This window comes from Molothrus ater, chromosome 5 (assembly GCF_012460135.2).
Source record: "Molothrus ater isolate BHLD 08-10-18 breed brown headed cowbird chromosome 5, BPBGC_Mater_1.1, whole genome shotgun sequence".
Lineage (NCBI taxonomy): Eukaryota > Metazoa > Chordata > Aves > Passeriformes > Icteridae > Molothrus > Molothrus ater.
In genome coordinates this window covers 61,223,475-61,240,652 of record NC_050482.2, presented here as the reverse complement: position 1 = coordinate 61,240,652, position 17,178 = coordinate 61,223,475, and the positions used below count along the sequence as shown (strand labels likewise).

Genomic DNA, 17,178 nt, shown 5'->3' with positions numbered 1-17,178 from the left:
ATGTTAGAAGATTTGACACAGTCCTTCCTCTGTTACTTTTATTCACCAAGCAAACTATATTTTCATCTTCTAGTGTTGCACATCTGTTAACTTACCCTGGCATCCAAACTAAAACATGGGAATCATGGTCTGTCTGATCATTGTGCACAGTTTCAGTGATGTGTAAATTACTGTAATTTATGAGTGCACATTTTTGGTCACAGCTGAAAACAGACAAAAAGCTGATTATTTCTGCTTTATCCTGCTAAGACATAGGCTGGTGTTCACCATCCTACACTGCACCAAAGCATATATCAGCAAGGTTGAAAAAAGCAGAATTGATTTAAATAGATCCCTAAGTGATTGATAATTTTAACATGTATTGCTGATGACTTCAAATCTGGATTGGAAAAACACATCTATTTAAAATGATAGGTGGTTACTACTGCCCTTTAAAAATCTGTTTTCTTAATGTAAATTGGTGTGAAAGTAAGAAAATATTATTGGTGAGTATGCAATTAAAAAAAATTAATTATTTTAAAGCTGTTATTTAACAAGACACAAATGAATAAAGTTGTAATTTATAGGAGATTCTGATGTGCCCTTTTGTTAAGAGATCTTGTTAGTGGGAAATGTATTGAGTTTTGGAAAACTGGGTTTGAAATAGGTTTCCAGCTGTTTGGTCATTACCATCTTTTGTCCTGTTGCTGTTGCTAGTTACTTTAACCTAATGTTCTTCTCACCTTCTCTCCCCTGGTGGTGGCTCAAGAGCTCATAAGATCAACAGAGGAAATTGATTGCCTGTACGAATTGCTGCAACTTATGCACTAAATGAATTGCAAAAAACAACCATAACACCCTCTGAATAAATGTAAAAGGAAGCAACTTTTTCTTCATTTCATTCAAATGCAGTATTTTTAAATGTCTCAAGCAGCAGCAGGGTATAAAGCCTCTATAAAACTATCTATTTTGAATAACTTCAAAATGATTCTAAATTCATAGGTAATGCAGAATGTTCAAGTCTTGAAGATATAAGACAAATGTAACTATTAAAAACGGTACAGTAGTAAATTAAAGGAATTTAATGGGTGAAATTGAAAAAAGAAAGAAGTGTGCAGCAAAAATTTAGGAATGGGAAAAATACAAAGCTTTGCTTTCCTGTTAAATGAAAACTGTAATTTGCAATTTGTAATTTTTTTCTTTTATTGCAAATTGTAGTTTTTTTCTTTTATTCTTTTATTCTTTTTTTTTTTTTTTTTTTTGTGGTTAAAACTGCTAAAATAATGCTGGTTTGCACAGCAGTGAACATTGCTAGTTTTCAGGCATAAATCAAGCTTCCAGGTCCTGGCCATCTCTGTGCCCAAGGAAAGCCTCAGCCAGCAGGAGGCTTGAGGCCAAATACAGTGGTTCACAACTTGGCTGCAGAGGCTGAGCCTCATGTGCTCTGTGTCCTGTTTGCAAAGTGCCAGGGGACACACTTGGTTGTTTATTGCAGCTCAAACCAGGTGGTAGCAGCTCCTGTAGTAAGTTTACTCACTTGCCTGAGCCCTCCAAAAACAGCTCCACAGTTTTGCAGAGATACTTGAGGTTGCTGAGTTGTTGCCAGTTGCCATTGAAATGGGCTTTGTCCTTTCAGCTGCTTTCTCCTTTTCCTGCTTTCATGGAGTACAACTTAGAAGAAGTTGTTAAAGTGTGCAGTCCAGTGAAGATCAGGTTTAATTTCTTTTATTGTGTGAATGAAGGGCATCAATACCAAAATCAGGCATGGGATTTTAGCTGTTCTCAGATCTCTGTCTCGTAAGCACATATCCTTGTTTGTATTTTCAGACAGCTGAAGTGGCACTGGCCAACTTGAAGAACAAATATGAAAATGAAAAAGCAATGGTGACTGAGACCATGACCAAGCTACGGAATGAACTCAAGGCTCTGAAAGAAGATGCAGCAACCTTCTCATCCTTGAGAGCAATGTTTGCAACCAGGTAAGGGAAAGGTGTCACCATCTGGGTCAGCACTGCAAACAGGTGTGTGCTAAGTGAGAACATACTTAGCTGTGTGTGTTGGGTGCTTAGGAGGATAGAGAAATTATTTTCTGCATGGTCAGGGGTTTCTTGGATGAAGGTGAATGAGTCCTAGAATGCACGCTGTGCAAAACTTGCAGGCTTTCAAGTGCTGCTGAGATGTGCGTCTTGGAAAATAAAGCTGAAGAATAGCAATGTCAATACAACCTTGAGTAAAGTGTTATAAATGACAGTATTTGCCTACAGAATATTTGCATTTATAGGGTTTTTTAAAGTGGAAATCAAATAGTGGATTTATGTGGCTGATTTTCCCATTCAGAAGTACGCAGTGATTTTGTCATGTAAAGCTGTCATATGGTTAATGATGATCTTCAGAACCCCACATTTTCATTACAGTGAGATTTATTACTTACCAGTAGTAAAATCTATTTAATCAACCAGCCTATGCTATAATCCAGTGCTAATAATTGTAAGGCCACTGTAATTTCCCACTCCAGCACAAATTCTTATTTTCTTCCACTGTCATGTTCAATTTATTATCTTCTCCTTCACAGGATAAAAGCTTCACTTACCTTCTGTAACATAGTTCCTGCTGGCAGGACAGTAATTAATCAACTTTCATCTTTCCTTCTCCCACATCTTCTTCAGAAGAGCTTTTGGTTTTACACAAAATCACAGAATCAACTAGGTTGGAAAATACTTCTGAGATTGAGTCTAGCCCATGACCCAACAAGACCTTGTGATCCAGACCATGGCACTGAGTCAAGTCCAGGCTTTCCTTAAACACCCCCAGGGATGTGATTCCACCACCTCCCTGGGCAGTCACTCCAATGTCTGATAGCTCTTTTTGTGAAGAAATTCTTCCTAATGACCACCTAGACCTCCCCTGCCACAGCTTAAGACTGTCTTTTCATCTTAGCTGCTTTTTAAAAGGTTACCTACAAATATTTTTTTTTTTTTAAAGCTCCAGCATTTTAATAAATAAATTCTTATTTTGGAAATACAGAAATACTTTTTTCCTCCCTCTTCTGGTCAAACACAATACAGATTTCTTGTTTGTACCTTAGTCCATAAATGATATCTTTGTGCCTTCTGCCAACATCTCTTCAGTGCTGCTGGCAGTGACATCGCACCACTTCCAACCTTCTAAGGTGCTTTTTTGCTTGGTGACAGTGGCAGCAGCAGCTGGGAGAAGTGGGAAGGAAGGAGAAAAGGGGAATTTATATGTCATGACATTGGTGCTGTGTACAAATTCATCATAGGTCCTTCGTCAGAGGAGCACGTGTAGCGACATAATGGAAACGAAGACCCAGCTCAGCAGGTGGTGTGAACCAAGGTAGCCTGATTGATTTCATTGGCATCTAAAGGTTTTCTTCCACAAAGGAGAGTTGTGTGTGTGTGTGTGTGTGTGTGTTGGAAATGCATGTGTTGACCTTTCTGTGCAAGCTCCTTACTCTAGGAGACACAGGAATGTTCTAACTCTGTAAGAGCTCGTGGAAGGCAGGTAACTGCGGAGCAGAGGAGTGGCCTCGTGAGCATAAAGCAAAACAAGGGTCTTGAATGGGCCATAAATCATCAATATATGAGGTAAAAGTAGTTTCCAAAGCTTTAGAAGTTAAAGGGAATGTTAGATTGTTGGTGTACTGAATGCTCCTTACACAATTTGGGCATCCTGAGTGCAGACTTCAGTTGAGTCTGCAGCTGGAGATCCTGGAGCTGATGGGAGGCAGCAGCATTCCCTCCATGAGAATTAGGCTTCAGTGATGCCACTCATCCAGGTGTCTTTTCTAGATGTCTTGTGTGTAGGATGTAAAGAAACTTCTGTGCCTCTTCTATGAGCTATAAAAGGCGTCTCTGTGACCTGCTGAGTTACACATTTTTAGTTTAAAAATTTCTAATGTTAGTAGCAATAAATCCTGCCCCAAGAATTTACTGCTGTTGGTAAACTCCATGTAGTAGTGATTAAACACTCAATGTATGGCCTATGGGACATGTCCCTGCCCTTGACATCCTAAGTTTTGCCCAGTATTTTCTGAGCACAGTTATAAAAAATTATTCACTGCAAGGTCTTCCACATCATTATACTCCTATAGATTTTTCTGTTGTAAAATATTAATTTTTCTTCCCTAGCATGGAGTTTAATGGCCTTTATAATTAAATCAATCTTCCTAAATGGTGAAATCATTGACTCATTCCAAATAGTCCATTTGGAAGAGCATTTGTTTAAATGACAGAGAGTTGATATATTCTACAAGTCTTTTGAAGAGGAGAAATCTGTTTGAAAATACAAGGCTCTAAGATTTTTTTGCAGTAGCATTAGATGCAGTAGCAACCCTCAGCATAAAAAAGCAATTGTTTAGTCTTTAGTTGAATAAAACACTGGTTTCCATGGTTATAGTGCATCACATGGTAATTATTCCTGAATTTGTACCATAGGGAGATCATCCTTCTGATAGTAGAGTTGTATGATAGATCTGAAAATGGTTGCTTATACTGTTTGATAGAACAATATCCTTTCTCTTTCCATAAAGCATCATTTTGGCCCCCAAGTGGATGTTCATCTGGTGTTGTATGGAATTGTGTATTTCCTTCCTCAAATACACTGGATAAAGGTCATAGCACATGTCCTAAGGAGAGCCACAGCACTTCTGTTTCTGGTCTGAACAGCAAAGTTCACACTTCCCTCCAAAGCTCCCCTGTGCAGAAAGCAGGAGCCTTCTTTTTCTGTGCTTTTCCTGAAACTTGTTCATCCTTCACTCCTTAAGCTCTTTTTTCAGTTCTTTGTCTCAGAAGTCATTCTGTCCTGCTTGTCCCTCTACTTTTGCCCTTTTTCCTTCTGGAGCAGCTTATTTGACCCAAAAATCTCTGACATTCTGATCTCTGCAGCTTCCTCCTTCCTCTTTCATTAGCCTTGTGATCCCTTTCTGAGATTTATATGCTTCAGACCTGTCAAGAATATTTCCTGGAACACCTCTCTTAGAAAAAGAAAGCTACAGCATATAAAACCTCTTTTGTGGGATTCAAGGGATTTGCAATACAGAGCTGAAGTTTCTGTTAGATACCAGTACCATGTGCAGCCTTTAACCTGCTTATTTTGTGATGGGCTGCTTCTGGTATTCCCAGAGAGAATGAGGAATTCCCAAAGAAACCTTTCCTGCCCCTCCTGTTGTTTCCCCTCACTCTCACCCTGAGTTCTGATCCAGGATAAGAGTGGTCTGTGTTTGTGAAGCAGTGAGTAGCACTTATCCAGAGGAACAATAAATAATAATTTAAAACATTAGTTTTCCAATCTAGAGTAGGTGTTGTCCTGAGAGAGGAAGTCCTGAGCTGAAGGATAGAAGGAACTACTTTTAAACAGGATCCTTAAGCTATTCAGGAAGCAAACTTCACTGAGTCTGCTTACTTTGCCAGCCTAAATTGAGATGTGTAACAGGAGAGAGCAGGAAATATTGCCATAGACCTGACACTGCATGGATGGATTTTATTCTTTATCCATCAAAATATTTTCTTATGATAATTTTAAAAGAAAAATGTGTGCTGAAGAGACTGAGTAGGAAGATTGAACAGATCCTGGAGCTGAAAAAACATTTTTGAACAGAAGAGAATTATGATTATCTAGTTAGAGCAGAGACCTGTCACTGTCAGTGTCACTGGGTTTTAGCTCAAGCTCTGCTATGATTTATGTTACCTAAATTACACATAAGCCTGATTTGGTATTTGGTTTATGTTCCTAGACGAGAGGGATAGATGGAACCAGAAATCCCTCAAAATCCTATATAAGCTTCTTGGATCAGTTCATAAAAAATAAGTGGGCTTATGTGTCTGTCTGCTTGCATTCTGAGATGAGAGAAATGAAAAATAGGTGAAACCTTGACTTTTGCTCTAAGTACACCAGCAGACAGCAAGAAAACAGTGCCGTTTATTTAATAGTCACTTGCAGCTTACAACCTGTACTGGGGCAAGAGGGAAATTAGGGAAGAGTTCTGACTCAGTAGGACATAACATAAGTTTTGCTATTACTATTTGAACCCTCCTGAAACACCCATTCAGAGCCCTGGAGTATCCTGCAGCCCTGCAATGGTCTCTGCCATGCCAGAAGTCATCTCTCCTAGGAGCTCTTTACCCTTTTCTCTTAGGAGATCCTTAACCTTTTTCTTCCTTCTGTGAGACTTGATGAATGTTTATCAAATGTGTGGGTGAAAGGCAATATAGATGTGTGCAATGCTTTTTTATTTTTTAATTGGAAACACTTCTCCTTTTATCCCACACTTGCACATAGCTGGAAATATCTCAGTGAAGGGAAATGCTGTGGCTGCAGGCAGTTGTTACCTCCCACTACACAGAATAACCTTCTCTGCTGCAAAATTCCAGGAGATCTGAGGCTGGTAATTCAGCAGTTTCTAAAGTTAATTGAGGCCTTTACTTGCATGATTTAGGTTCAACCTTTCTTTTAAACTTTCTCAAAAAAAAAAAAAAAAATAAGTGGGCTTGCACTTATTGGGATACTTCTAGGAAGGACATGAGGACATGCAGTTAATCAGAACCAGCTGGAAAATGTATTCATGAGACTGGTGTTGTCTCAAGTATGAGACCAGCTAATAGCATCTAGTATATGCAGATTTCTCAAGACAGCTTGATATAGTTTATAGCAAGTTCATCAAAGACTGCATTAGGAATATCCACCTTCATGGCTTGTGTTTCTTAATGATTTGGTTGGGCTGTTTTACAAATCAGATGTGCAAATACCAAAACTACTTCTAATGCCTGAGAAAAATCAGTCTTTTTCCAAAACCAAAATTGATGTACTGGCATATTAATGAAGGCAATTCATTCCTCTAGTGGCCGTGTGCCACAGGAGTTGCTGCAGGTGTTACATCTAAAATTTTCAACAGGAAACATGTTTGGAAACAAATGAGGTCTCTTGGACAAAGAGGAAAGCAGGAGAGAATAAAGGACAAGGATACAAGACCCATCTGGTTACAAGAATGAGACATTAAAGTAAATTAATTTGAAATAGGATGTAATATTCAGAATGCTAATTTCATGTCTCTGTCAAGGAAACTGACTTGAGCATCAACATGCATCTCACAGCCTGGAGCAGAAATAGGTGTGCATGTTGGCTTTAAGCCAGCTGGCATTTCATAAATACCTCTTTTCCTCAAGGCTTGGGTAGCAAGAGTCATGCTTATTCAGGTCCTGTAGAAGAAAGATAATACTGAAATGGTAGATGAAGCTGTATCTGACACAGTAATTTTGCTTGCAGTGCCTGAATTGTTCAAAAGGGAAGTGCAATATATATGTAAGTATTTGTGTGTGAAGAATAACTAACTACACATTTTCAAGTATACTTTGGTTCTGTTTCCCAAGGGGAAGATTAAAATTTCAGAGAAATTACTTTCATCCCTCAGTTTGCAATAATTCAAGTTTATTGCATCACCCATTTTGATAAGGAAGACTAAAATAGTTTTCTATGCTTGCTTTCTGTAAGTGATACTGATAAAATTACATCCTCATCCATTACACAATTGCAATTACACAGCAAAGTTATCTTGATTCACCCAGATCTTGTGGGAAGGGGATCTGGTGAAAGCTGCATCATTCAACATGAAAAATCCTAGGGTGTTTCCACAAATGTCTGATGGTCAGGCAGTACTGCTGTCTGTGAAGCATCTTACTGCTGGGATACATTTAGTTTTATTGCTCTTGGTGCTTACTGATTAGATGGTCTATTGCTATCAAACTGAGGCTATTGCACTTCAAAAAGTGTTTTAAGACAATTTTGAAATGTTTTGCTTTTCCTGTTAAGTTTGGGAAGTTTTGCTAAAAGCAGAAATAAATTGAACTTGGTCTTAAATGGAACAAAATCATAAGAAAGGTGGTTTTAGTTCTCAGAGATCTAAAGCAAATGAAAAGATAATTTTTCATGTGGGTAAAAAAGGCTGAGGATTAAAAAGGAGTAGCGATGAATGCACCTCCAAGAGATTGAACAGTAAATGTGAAATACCTTCCAGGTGTGGGGTTTCCTAATAGTATCCTTTTAATCAGTGGTAACTAATGGTAATCACGGTAATAAGTGGTTAACAAGGGTAAATAATGGAAGGTTTCTCATTTCACAAAATCTGGTGTGTCAAGTGTTCCAACTGCTTGCAGTCTTTTTTTTGTAATACTCTCTTGAAGCGGATATTACTGCCTGTGGAAAATAGTATTTTCTAATTGGTAGCATTATTATCTATGGTTACTTACTGGTAGAAGCAGCACCCAAATTTGTTATTTGTGGTCTGAACTGGAAATAATCCCATACCTCCCCTCTAATTGCTTTTTATGTGCATCAGAAACACGTTACATTGTCATAGACTATGTTAATATAGGCACAGGTTGTCTTGCTGAATGGGAAGTTCCATTCTTGCTGAATGGAACATTCAGATCCAAGTCCAAATTGATTCAGAGGGGAACAGAAGAATTCAGGCTGCCTGCTGCCAGGATTAGGGGCAGCAAAAGCTGGGATCTGAGTCTGGCTCTGTAACAGAAGCCTGGGAATGTGCTCACAGGTAGAGTCGGTCCTTGGGCTGCTTCCCCAGATCTCTGCCCTGTTTTTCTGCAGGTGTGATGAGTATGTCACACAGCTGGATGAGATGCAGAGGCAGCTGGCGGCTGCAGAGGATGAGAAGAAGACCCTGAACTCTCTGCTGCGCATGGCTATCCAGCAAAAGCTTGCCCTGACCCAGCGACTGGAGGATTTAGAGTTCGACCACGAGCAGTCGCGGCGCAGCAAAGGCAAGCTGGGAAAGAGCAAGATCGGCAGCCCTAAAGTAAGTGAGGAGGCATCAGCCACCGTGCCAAGCATAGACACTTTCCTCCTGCATAGTCAGGGCCCACAGCAACCAAACTTACTGGTCAGCAGTGGCACTCAGAGGAAAAGGTATGCATGCAGTGATCTTTACAGTACAGTGCAGTAGCCAGACTTGCATTAAAGTCGTTCACTGAATTATGAACATAATGATTCCTTTCTTTATTTTTATTTTTTTCTTTCCGTCCTTTGACTGGGGAGAAGGAGGCGGGGAGGATATGAGTATGAAATTCAAAGCCTGGCAACATGTGGTTCTGATCCACCTACTCACTGTTATTTCCTCCTTCTGAATGCAGTGTTTTAAACTATATTCTGTCAGTGTCTCGGTGCATCTTGTATGTCTTTAATATTAAGTGTGAATGTATTTTCTTTAACAAGTTTTCTTTAAGTTTTCCCTAATGAGCATCTGAAATAAAAGAAGGATTGTGCTCTATGAGCATTTTAGTGCTTAATATGAAAGAAGCTGCCTTCCTTTGTTTAGCTCTGGTGCTCACTTGTTCTTTATCAGTGTGAAAAGAATATGGATGTGTTCACTCCGATCAATTTTTCTACACGGGAGCAAGAAACCTTTTGAATGGGATGGCTGCCATTCATAACCTAATGCAAATATTTTGCTGTTCAAGCAGTGAGCTCATGTCTTGTGCCTGCCCCTGCCAAAACTCTCTAGGTGTGGGCATCTCCATGGTTTTGAAGATGAAGGGGACTCTGTTAGAGAGTCCTAGATAATCATCCCCTTTTCTTGTATGCGCTAATCACATTGCAAAATGAAGAGAACAATCAGGGAACCTTGTACAAGCTGACTTGAGGATGCTGAGATACAACCCAACCTCATTTCCTCTTTCTCTAAGGTGAAGGAGGATTTCCAATGCAGGCAAGGTGTCCTGCTCTGGAAATGACATGGGGTATCAATGATAGTTGATTTTTACCTGTTAAGCAAGTTAAGATGATATTGTCATTCATGAGGCTTTGAAAGGTAATTAAAGTAAAACTCTTTTGTTTCCATATGTATTTTTCTTGGATCTCCTGCAAGACTATTCTCACCTTCCCTTTGTGATCAGAGCCATCCCAGGACTTCAGGGACCTACCTCCAGAAATTATTAAGAGCCCCCCCTCATCCCGCCTCCACAGAATCATATCTTCTGAGGGGCCCCCCTTCCATGAGTGAATTCATCCATGGGCACCGTCTCAGCAAGGAAAAAAGGTTAACCGTGGCCATACCAGGTAAACATTTTTTCCTTGGGTGCATGTGGTGCTGAGTGGTTAGCAGAGCAGGGGACCCTCCCAACACTGCAGATGCAATTTAATTTGGGCACCTTCTTGAAAAGCAAAATGTCTCCTCCTGTGTCACGGGTGGCAGGAGATGACGTTCTGCTGGCAGTGGCCCAAACTGGTTTCAGATGCAGTGTGGAAAGTCCTGCTGTGGTACATGTGGGTGCAGTCCCACTGGCATCCACAGAGGCTGCACCCCTGTGCCTGGGTGGAGCTTAGCCTGCTGGTGGCATTGGTAGTTTCCCCTGGAAGACACAAATCCCATGGGATAGAGGAGTCAGAGGTGTGAGCACCAGCGAGGGAGTGGCTGGCAGTGTGCAGGAGCCTCCACAGCACCCCTCTTCTCACCCTGGAGCATCCAGTCAGGTTTTTCCAAAGGGTGGTGTTCAACTCACAGAAGGCTTTTTTTATACAAATTGAGTCATGAAATTAATCTGTGCAGGAAGGTTTTGCTCTTAATTTCCTGCCAAAACGTAGCATCTGCTTTGAATGAGGCACAGAAAGAAAATGCAAACTGGGATGACATTTCAAAGATGTGATAGCTTTCTCTCTTTTCTCTCTCCTGAGAGAACAGCTAATAATTTCTTATCTTCTGCACCTGAGCAGGACCTTTAGCCTTTAACTGGGCACAGTCTTGTCTGATGGTAATTTTGTCAATTCTTTGTTTTGAAATATGTTATACACAAAAAACATAAGTAGAAAATATGAAAGCTAAAACCCATAAAAGTAGTCTCTGCTGGAGTAAATTCTGGGAAGCTGAGCAGTACCCTGTAGTAGGTTATATTTCTTACCTAGTGCCTTCAGTGTCAGAACTGCCTTTGAGGAGTGCCATGCAAGTAACACTCACTCAGAGGACAAGTAAAACTGCAGAGAGTCTAAACCAGACATTCTCCTAGGGTGTGTTGCAGTAAATGAATCAAAGAGCTGTCTCCTGAGGAGAAAAACGTGGGAGTGGGGGGAAAGAAGCATCTGATATCTCATGGAACATCACATATGTGTGGACCACAGATTGAGAAACACTGACACAGTCTTTTGTCCAGTAACAGAGACCAAAGGATGAAGCAGCCTGAGTGGTAGAATTGTCCAGAAAGTTGTTTATCTGGAGTCTTACCTGTCACTTTAGGTACATCTCTACATATTTAAAGTGTAAGGGTCTTGAGACAGGTCACTGATTTATGTTACAGTTGTCCTTATGAATCTGCAATAATCTCAGCCTTCTGAATGTATTTGTCAGAATTTTATATCATCACATGCTTTAGTCTCAGCCTGTGAAACTGACAGGTCCAAACCTGAGATTTTCTGAGCATTCAGATTTCAGTGTTGGCAGGACAAGGTTAGTTCAGGATTAAGCAGGGAATTATTCATCATTGTTTTTACCAGTTTCTGAAGATTTCTTACTGTTGTTAACAGATGAAAGGAATGATGCACCAAGTAGGATTTTTTGCCATCTGTCTAATTATCTATTTCCTGAAAGTAAGGAACAGTGAAGAATGTTATTCTGCTGCTTTTATTAAGAATGTTTAAAGCCTTGTCTCACAAAGAGCTTTTGTTCTCAGATGAGTTTTGCAGTCAAGCAAGGCAGCAAAAAGCGTAGCAACCCACACCTGCTTCTTCATTAGAGAGGGTGCAAAAAAGTAGCATCCAAACTCAAACACTGTGAAGCAAAGTGGAGCTTGGCTTGAGGCTGAGTCCCCAGGAGCAGAGTGAGAATTAATCAAATCTACATTAAACAGGAACACGTTTTGATTTTGTTCTTTTAAATTTGTGAATTATTTCCTTCATAAGGATTTTTCCCCTGTGTGATGTGAGAGCTTCCCTATCCTTTCATGAGCTCCCAGGCATGTGGGGACTGGGAGGCTTTAACTGGCAATGTGTTTGCTTGGAGATGGAGACCAAGAGCCAAAATAGCTGAAGTTGGTGGCAGGACAAGCAGGGCAGGTTCCTCTGCCCCATGAGCCCTGTGCCAGTAGCGAGCTGTGCCTGTGTTTCTCTTGCTCCTTCTTCTGGACTTGGTGCTTGGCACAAGAGGCTGCTGCTGGATACCTGGAGAGGGAGAGATTTAGGGCAGAGGAAGAGGAGCTGAATTGAAGACCTCTTAAGCAAGAGATTGTCATGTCCTGCTCCATTTCCGCTTGAATGCCTTCGGCTTTAGGTCAGCCCGCAGGTACCTCTGACACAAAGCTGAGGCAGCACGACTTGATCTGGGCTTCCTAATTGAACTAATGGCTCCTAACTGCCTGCAGGGGCTAAAAATACCACTCGGGGCTCTTCCAAAGTATCCTGTTCCGTTTCTCCTAGGTAATGGCATGCATTTAACTTTGTTCTTTGTTTCTTCTTTGCTTCTGTTCTGCTGACATGTATTTTTAATCTTTCAAGTCTTTATGCTTCTAATAACAGCCAGTATGTGCCCAGCACAATTCTAGCCCACCTTTGGATGAGTTTGTATTTGTTTTCCTAACTACATGAAAAAGTCTGGGCATATAGTAAGCCTAGTGCTAGGTTTGGCAGTGTGTAAACACTGCCAAATTACCTTTCCTTGTGTTGTGTTCAAACTCCTTGAATATGAAGTCAATAGGTGCCTCTTAATATACTACAGTCCCAAATACAAAATATGGTTCTCTCAACCTCTTTGAGGAAAAAACAAGACTAAAAAGGTCTCCTGTAGTATCTGTCTTGACAACACTCTTTTCTCTGCCAGATACTTTAGTGTGGCAGTTCCAAAAGTTGAATATAAAGTTCTGCTATTTTAGCTTAAATTTGAATCAAGATCCTTATGTAGAAGATGTACCTGAAGTAAAAGGTTTCCCAACAGGTTATGAGAAGGACAGTTACCAGTGGCTGCAGTTCTCCCTCAGGGTCACCAACAAACCACCTGAGAATCTCCTTTGTTGGAGCGCTGTCCAAACAAAATGTGGTGGATGCTTCTTTCCCCTATTGTTTATGCTTAGTATTTAAAATCCCACACAGGAAAACACTGTAAAAAGTAAAGTATTTTATATTTTGAAGGAACACAGATCATGAGATCATAATGAGCAATCCTTCCTTTTATAGAAATCTGTATGGTCATATCTATTTTATTTTATCAAAATAGAAAAAGGAACGTAGGAGCCTTAAATGTAACAAATTTCCCTCAGATTCCAAGCCCAGCTGAGGTCAGATATTTGTTTGACCCAAGCTAGGATAGACCCATGGATTTCAAGAGAACCATGCCAGTTTGCTATGATCAAAATTGTGTATTTTTGTAGTGCTTAATTGTTCTTCATTGTTACAAATCATTTCATAAAATGCCTCTTCTAAAAACCTCTGAAAAAACCCCAAAAAAGAAGAAATCTGCAAAATTTGGTGGTTTTGTGGGGTCACTCATTTCTGAAAGCACATTAAATCTGAAAGCACGCTTGCTTTTCAGCTGTCTTTCAAGAGTGATTTACAGCCTGGCATTTAATTCCCACAAGAAGAGACTGATGTGGAAGATAAAGACAGCACAAAGAATGCCACATAATAGTACAGCAACTGCTCAGGCACTGAGCTCACCACCTACCATACATAATTAAGGGTATATAATAGTTACTCTTACTGAAAAAATAATCCAAGATTAATTTCTGACGTAGCTCTATACTTTCAGCAAATCAAATATGAGTCACAATATGATACAAATAACTAGCTCTTGTTTGTTGGTTTGCATTCTTACCATAAAATTTAGCTTCATTTGTAAAAACTCTATCCCAAAGGCAATTCCTAGAGTGTCACCAAGAATTAGCTTACAGCATCTGTAGGTGGAAAGTATTTTTAAAGCTAACAAGGAAAATTAAAATAAAAAATTTCAATGATCCAAACGTCGAGGTCCTAGGAAGTCTTACAATTAAATCTTTAAGCTGGAGCTCAATTCAAGGGAAATTGCTGAAGAGCTGTCTTTGCTACTTGCCTTTACACTGAGAGTGGTTTAAAATGTGAAGAATAGGTAAGAAACCTGGGTGTGCATTGATCTGTTTGATGCAGCACAAACACAATTTAACACAACAAGGATCAGAGGGTCTTCTGAGTAGGGTGGTACTTAGTGTTATAGGGAATTAAGGGCTTTTGATTGGCCATGTGAGGTATTAAGTAACCCCTCTTGGCTCAAGGGATGAGGAATACACTCTCATGCTATTTTAAAATAGTTGTTCTTTCTGGATTTTGAGCTTTTCAGAAGTGCAGTGTTTTAGATGTGACTTTCCAAAATATTCTATAAAAGATTATTATTGCACAAAGAATTTGTGCAATCAGAAGCTTATGTTCCTTTTCTATTTTTCTTTAAATAACTTTAAACTCGAACTTTGCATTTGGGGCAAGATTGTTGGTTTTGCCTCTCCTGCTTGCTTCATCTTGCTTAAGTAGTGTGAAGAGATGGGAAATCCTCTTCAAAAGGTGTGTTGTGAGTAGAAGCTCCCTTCCATTTTGGATGCAGAGGTTGGGAAAATGAGCAGAGATTTTTCAGGCTGACACCTCTCTGCAGAGGAAGCTGTTTGGAGAGGTGTGCCTGTGTACAGGTCAGGGAAATACATTTTTGATAGCAGGTTTGTGTCCTTTCCTTGTGTGATGAAAAGGGTTTACATTCAAGGTCTTTAGCTGTGTACATTTTTTGTTTGTTTAGGAGTATTTTACCAAAACCAGTTTCAGCTTTGCTTTTGAGCTGAAATACCAATGAAAGTGCCTCACAGATTTCTAAGCCTTGCTGCTGTAGGCATTGCTCCAAAACTCAACTTTGCTTTTTTATGCACATCTCAATTTTGAAACAGCAGGACTGTCAGAAATCTGCACACAGAAAGCACAGCTTCTTTTAGAAATGGTTGTGGAGGAAGTCCTTTGAGGAACACTGTCAGCTCAGAAATGAATTTTGCCAGGGGGGTGTTTTGTAGATCTTTGTGATTGCTCAGGTTACACAGTGAGGAGTTTTAAATATTTCTTATTTCTCTTTTGGGAATGAATTTTATAGATTGATGAAGAGGAAAACCAACATGATTAGCATCTAGATACTCCTTTCTGTGCTGATTTTAAGTCAGATAATTTTATAATGAGCTCTTAACAATGTGAATTTTTCTGTACATTAAGTGAAAGAGTTTATTCTTGAAAAGCAGGACAGGTGGTTAACCAAGCCACCACTATTATATAAAATATGCAGCCATATAATATTTAACTAGTCAGGCTGAACTGTTCTGAATTGTTCTCTCAGGAAAGTTTGATTTCCTTCATCCAACCAATCCAAAGCATGGAAGTTCTTCAGAAACATTATTTTTTAAAAAAACCCCCACAGCTTTATTCTGGTAACACAAATTTAGTCTGAGTACAAGTTGCATTTTGCTTCATTAGAGATCCACGGACAATCCTTCCAAGAAAGTATGTTGTGTTTTTATCTCCTGGGAATGTACTTGTGTTGATGATGATCCTGTACCTGCAAGATGTCTCTGAGCTTGTGCAATCAGACAGGCCACTGGCTGTTGTGAGAGTCATGAAATATTGGTTTAATCTGTCTCTGTTCTTCATGAAAAATGGATTTTATGTGTTTTGAGTAGGTTTTTTAAAAAGTCACTTGTAAGGGGTTTTTTTTTAAACCTGAATATGATGCTCTTCACAAAAGGGATAATTCAATCATTATTTACTTATTATCTATGTTCTCTTTTTTTGTTCTGCATTGTCCTGTTTTCTGTGGGTTCTGTAAACATGCCATATTTGTGTGTCTGTGTGTGTTCATTGTTTGATGAGCAGTGTCAGTGCATATATACAGATCCATGTATATATCTTCCTGCTCTCAGGGCCATGTCCTGCATCTGATATGCTCATTTAGCTCAGCTTAATGAGCAGTGCATATTTATGCCACTTCAAGCATGGTGTGTAGTCCCTGTGGAGGCCATTTTGAATTTGAGGAACAGTGTCCTTGCCAAGGACATTGGTTGGCTGTAACTGATGAAGAATTCAGCTGGCTAAATGTACTTTTACCTCTTGGTGCCACTGTGAACAGGACCTTTTCACTCTGTGCTTTTCCTCTCTTGCATTTAGCTTTCCAGTTGCCACTGATGAGACCAAACCCATACATTTCATGCTGATCAACATAATTTAGCTACTTCAATATGATTTAGCTATTATGGCATGAATTCACTGCAGTTCTACAAGTTTAGTTTATTTTTATTTATGTTTTTTCACTTTATAAAGAAAGCAATCCTGAAATAAAATCTGTTTTTCATAGAAGCCCTAATTTGTTTGATAAGACATTAAACAACAATAATAAAAAAGGCTGCAGTGAAATCCATGCCTTACTGCTGTATATTTTCATTAAAAGGTTATTGACATTTCTCTCTCTGTCTAAGCTATGACATCATTGCTGGATGGAATGGTTTACATTAGCATCATTTGTTGAAGTTCTCCAGTGAAGTCTTATTTAGACTTCTGTTTGCTTGTTTGTTTTTTTTGTCTAGCTAAACAAGTACACAGATGACACATCAAATCTTTAAGGCTTGATATTTGTTGCTTTCTCTGAAAATTTTAGGCTTTGGAATCCAGTCCTATCAATTAGCTAAAACAGAGATTGAAATATCCTTACAATGTTGGTGACAAAAGTCATCCATCTCTCTCTTCTTTTATGACAAGATTTGAAGCAGTTTCATGACTTGCTGATTTTTGCTATCAAATAGACAGGAATATTCAATATTGTGCTTTTTGCCTCATAAATTAGGCAAAAGGGAAGTGAGTCTCTGTTTAAATTAGACATGCTGACAGTTTAGCTCTGTAATAGAGCAGTTCCTTGGGATGTTGTGGTGTTTGGAGGAAGCTCACAACAATTCTTAAAACCAGACTAGTGTCCTTGATTGTAAGTATCTCCCTGTCTGCATTTTTAGAGGTGTAAGAACCTTCTAATTGTAACTTACATTGTTTCTTTCAAAGCCTACTAAAGTTACTGTTCCCAATGACTTCAAACTTTGGATCAGGCCCTTCTTTACCCATATAATAGTGCAAGTATTTTTGCTCTGGATGATTTTGTGACCTGAAATGTGTCCTTATGTTTCCATGGTAAACAACAAGATTGAAATGTGA

The 17,178-nt window shown here is 39.4% G+C and overlaps 1 protein-coding gene across 7 annotated transcripts in view; it reads left to right on the top strand.

Annotated features, from left to right (window-relative positions):
- Window positions 1-17,178, top strand: part of BICD1 (BICD cargo adaptor 1) — a 166,247-nt gene that overhangs the window by 136,603 nt on the left and 12,466 nt on the right. For 4 of the 7 annotated variants that reach the window (XM_036400296.1, XM_036400295.1, XM_036400297.2 and 1 more), the window contains exons 6-7: window positions 1,807-1,958; window positions 8,599-8,806. In XM_036400296.1, the coding sequence (XP_036256189.1) occupies window positions 1,807-1,958; window positions 8,599-8,806 (360 nt within the window). Of the gene's footprint in view, window positions 1-1,806; window positions 1,959-8,598; window positions 8,917-9,874; window positions 10,066-17,178 lie in introns of all 7 variants that reach the window. The other 3 variants (XM_036400293.1, XM_036400294.1, XM_054514802.1) reach the window with 2 other exon arrangements.